Below are 4,253 nucleotides of genomic sequence, written 5' to 3'. Positions count from 1 at the left end.
GTAATAACTGTTTTAGGAACTATGTTAAGTTTTAGGAACCATAAAGACAGAAGTTAACCGAAAATGTACCCAATCTATATCCTGTAACACCACGTTGACCCCCTATCCATGCTTGCTCAAGTACAAATTGAAAAACCCCAAGGCATGTACAGCATGTAACTTGTTCCCCTTTGGAAACCCCCTGTACTTTGTTCCCTTTTACCCTGGAAATACCCTTTATTTTGTAATTGTGGTTTTAAGCCTTAAATACCCTGTGCGATTGATGATCGGGGCCTCTCTTTGTGCACTGCACCTGAGTGTGTTGTTGTGCTTTGAGACGGCCCATTTGCGCAAATGCAATAAACTTCCTCTTGCGATTGCAGCGATTGGAGTGGAGATTGTGTTTCTGGGGGTCCGGATTGTGGGACACCTGCTTAAGGGGTCTTACATTTCTTGGGGGCTCGTCCGGGATTCGAGACCCCAGACCCACGCTCCATTTTCCAATCGGAGGTAAGTCTTCACTGTTCTGTGTATTTCTGCGTGTTTTATTGTTTAGCTGTACGGGCGCTAGGCGTCCGGGCGCTAGGCGCCGAAAGAGTAGAGCCAGTAGTAGGTAAGGACAGACGTGTCCAAGACCCCTGGCTCGGGCCCTGGAGGACGCTCCAGTGGTGGTCTGCGGGAGAGGCAGGCTAGGCCGCTCTCACCATTCGGTAGGGGAAACTTTTTTCTTTGGAAAAAGGCTGTCTAGGCAGCCGCTTTCATTGAAAGTTTTGGTTTCAGTTTTGTTTTGTTTTATTGTTGTGTGTAGTATGATTGTGTGTTTTGTGTGTTTTGGAGTTATGTTTTGTGTTATGGTTATGATTTATTTCCTTTTCCCCAAAATAAAACATGAGGCGCGGAACCAAGCGAAAAATCCCCCAAAACGGGTAACCAATGGGGTGACGGCGGAGCCCAGCCCTGAGCCGCCAACGGCCACCCCAGCGGCGGGGCTGGGCCCCAAATCCACTTCGCCCCTATTTGCGATAGAGTTAATTGAATCCTTACTGTTAACCCGCCAATTGACTGTAGATGATTATTGGCAACTTTGTCAGGCCCTTTTAAATGCGGAAGAAAGGCTTTTACAGATTCTTTTTGCGGAGGCTCAAGAGAGCGTTCTGGGGAACAATAAAAGATTGCGGCTGGATCGAGATCAATGCTCATCCTGCAGAAAAAGAGGACATTGGTATAAAGACTGTCCAGATAGAAACAACAGCCGGTAGGGAACGGCTCCGTCTCTATCGCCAGGCTTTGACTAACAGGTTTTAAAAGGGCAGGGAGACGCCCTATCAATTCGGCTAAGGTATGTTGTAAAATAATTAATATTTGGCTAAATATTTTATTTCTTCTTTAATGTTGGACTGGAATGGTACTCGATGACGGGTAAGTTACTCAGCATCCTGCACCAACCTAAGACAGGGCTCTAGGCCAAGCTGCCAGAGTTACCGATGACGGGTAAGGGCAGTGATGACTGGGGACAACCTAAGACAGAGGCCGTTCTCGGTTAAAAATCACATTAAACAATTAAAAAGACATTAACTAAATTAATAGAGGAGGCTGGCGCTGGGGACTGGGTCGAGTTGCTGCCGATGGCTTTGTTAGAGACCTATATTGCTAAATTTTAATTGTCCGAGGACTAAATTTGGAAACTATTTGTTCTAATTGATTAAGTGTTGCAGTAAAAGTGTTGATAGTAAGAAAGGGCTAAAAGGAAAAAAAAAACCTTTTAAATAAGAAAAGGACATGGTTTGTAAGATCCTGATGGCTAGTTTATTCTAGACTGAAATAAAAATGGTAAAGTGTTTAAAGTAAGTTAAAAAGGGTGTGCGAAAGTCATAAAAAGTTATAAAATAAAAAGTTTTAAACATACTAATCGCTGCTTCAGGGGGTATTTTAACTGACAGGTATAAACCCAAGTTTGTGCTTCTTTTGGATAGTTTTTGGCCTGGCATTTAGTTTTGTAATTTTGCTATTTCCCTTTGGATTGTGAGCTTTAATGCCCTTGTTTGTTTTGTTTTATAAAATAGCAAAAGATAATGCCCAAATCTTCCTTAATGCCCATATGTTGGCTTTGAAAGGGGTGTAGAGGAAGGAGCTTCATCCTTCCCCCCCAAAAAAAAAATAGAGGCTCCCCTCCTTCGTTGAAGGATAGGGGTTTTGTCCTCCCATACTTGCTTCGGGCTAAGGGTACTGACTGCATTTGCGGCTCAAGGTGGACATTGTAACTGGACGGTCTTTAAGAGTCTTATCTTGAGGGGCTCTCAAAATTCACTCGGGATGAGACTTTTGAAGACTGTTTAGTATTCGTACCCGGCTCCCCTCCTTTGTTGCAGGATAAAGAAAAGTTTCGTGCTCCCACACTCGTTTCAGACCTTGTGCCTGGCCGGCCTGCTGCTTTTCCTGCTATGATGCCTGGGCAGATTCCCGACCCTTTTGTGACCACGGGCTCTCTGCCAGGGCAAGACCCCCTGACCGGACGGCCTGGCTCGGCTCTGATCGTGAAGGAGCTGAAATGCATTGGGACCATAATCGTGCCCTTGCTGGAGGTAAAACTGGGCATGTCCAACGCGGCCGTGGACACCAGCACCGAGATCACCACCAAGGACTTAAGAAAAAAGAAGTGGTGAAGGAGGCAGAGGATGGAAGAGACGCCCCCGCCAACGGCAACGCTAACGAGGTGAAACTGGACAAGAGGCCCCAACCTGTAGAAAGTGAGCTCGACGAGAAAGAGAAGCGGAGAAAAAGGCGCTCGGAAAAAAACAAAGCGGCGTGGGCCTGGATGCAGGAGCGCAGGGAGTCCCTACAGCGGGAGTTCGAGCAGCTGGAGCTCATAAACGCGGAGCTGAAGAAACAAATCAAAAAGCTGGAGCAGGAGCGGCAGCTGCTGCTGTTCCTTATGCTGAACCGGCAACGCCCCACCTGCATCGTCCGCACCGACGACCTCTAACCTGTCCCTGGCTGTGCGGCTGGGCACAGGGGACTGCCTTTTAAGCCTAATATTAACAACTGTGGTGCATATTTGGCTATTATAACTTAAATGGTATAACTCATCTTGCCCTCCGTTTCAGACTCTTAAGAAAACTGAGACAGGGGTCCCGCGCTCCCGTACTCGTTCCAGATTGTGACCGTCGTCGGCGCCCGTAAGTACCAAACCAGGACTCCTGAATCGCGCTAAAGAAAGCCTTAGGGCGACAGCTAAGCGAAGTCAAGAGACCGGTGACCTCGCCGACAAGTAGACACCGTAATGGAAACTACAACGCTCTCAAAACCCACTCGAGATAAGACCTTTAAAGACTGTTTAGCATTTGTAATACTTTTGGTCTTTCTTACCCCTATTATGGGCAGCCCGCATATCCCAAAGAGGCTTACGTGGGAGGTGAAGGCTGCCACCTTCCCCCTCAATGATAATGTCGTATGGTCCGTTACCAACGTGGCCCCTTCTGGGACGTGGTGGCCCCCCTTACACCCAGATGTCTGTCAATTGGTTGCAGGATTAGACACCTGGGACATCCCTACCATGTCTCATGATCAGATAACTTTATGGGCCAAGGGACCGGATGGGAGCGTGCACTTAACCAATGTGAACAACCCCGGGTGCAGGAATCCACAGTTTAGATGTTATCTCCGACAATCTCAGTTTTACGTGTGCCCTAAGGAGGACAGGTCCGCGGCAGATAAGTGGCAGTGCGGGGGGGCAGAATCCTTCTACTGTAAGGCCTGGGGATGCGAAACCACTGGAGCAAACTACTGGAAGCCGTTCTCCCGTGACAGTTGGATCTCTGTGGGTCGTAATTTCACCCCCACAGGGGAAAATTGTGTAGACCTAAAAACAAAACCCTGTTCCAGTCACCCACTCTGTGTGCCCCTAAATATTACCTTTACAGAACAGGGGAAAAAGAAGGCCAACGTTAATGACTGGAAAAAGGGAAGGACTTGGGGCTTAAGGTTTCATGTTTCAGGCAGCCCCGGGTTCCTGTTTAAAATTCAACTTAAAGAAGAAGCTTGGTTCCCCCAGAGGCCCGTGTCTAAAGTCGTAACCCCAAGACCCCAGCAAAGGCCCTTATCTAGAGCCACAACTACAAGATTCAAAAGCCAACCCCCGACCTTTTGCACCCCAAATTTGACATCTCCACCCTCCCTAACAATGGAGGAAGCTGTGAGTTCTTGCAGCTGCTTGTCTTTTGCTTTATGGCCGGGTATAAGAGCCCGCCTTTTGGATTTAATTTTTGTTATTGCAA

General features: G+C 47.6%; 1 protein-coding gene across 1 annotated transcript; it reads left to right on the top strand.

Annotated features, from left to right (window-relative positions):
• Positions 1–2,393: 2,393 nt before the first annotated feature.
• Positions 2,394–2,962, top strand: LOC133754919 (jun dimerization protein 2-like). The gene is made up of 2 exons (XM_062185260.1): positions 2,394–2,561; positions 2,693–2,962. Exons 1-2 carry the CDS (start codon positions 2,421–2,423, stop codon positions 2,960–2,962), a joined length of 411 nt encoding a protein of 136 aa, XP_062041244.1. The 5' UTR covers positions 2,394–2,420.
• The last annotated feature ends 1,291 nt before the right edge of the window (positions 2,963–4,253 follow it).

Source organism: Lepus europaeus, unplaced genomic scaffold, assembly GCF_033115175.1.
Source record: "Lepus europaeus isolate LE1 unplaced genomic scaffold, mLepTim1.pri SCAFFOLD_32, whole genome shotgun sequence".
NCBI classification, from domain to species: domain Eukaryota; kingdom Metazoa; phylum Chordata; class Mammalia; order Lagomorpha; family Leporidae; genus Lepus; species Lepus europaeus.
The sequence above is the reverse complement of the archived record's forward strand: the minus strand, read 5'-3'. Positions and strand labels throughout refer to the sequence as shown.

What these genes read in the sequence shown, in the direction of transcription:
- LOC133754919 (XM_062185260.1), top strand. Translation starts at nt 2,421, where the DNA reads ATGATGCCTGGGCAGATTCCCGACCCTTTTGTGACCACGGGCTCTCTG. An exon ending in TAATCGTGCCCTTGCTGGAG is followed by an intron (nt 2,562 to 2,692) that starts GTAAAACTGGGC and finishes AACGCTAACGAG; the next exon opens with GTGAAACTGGACAAGAGGCC.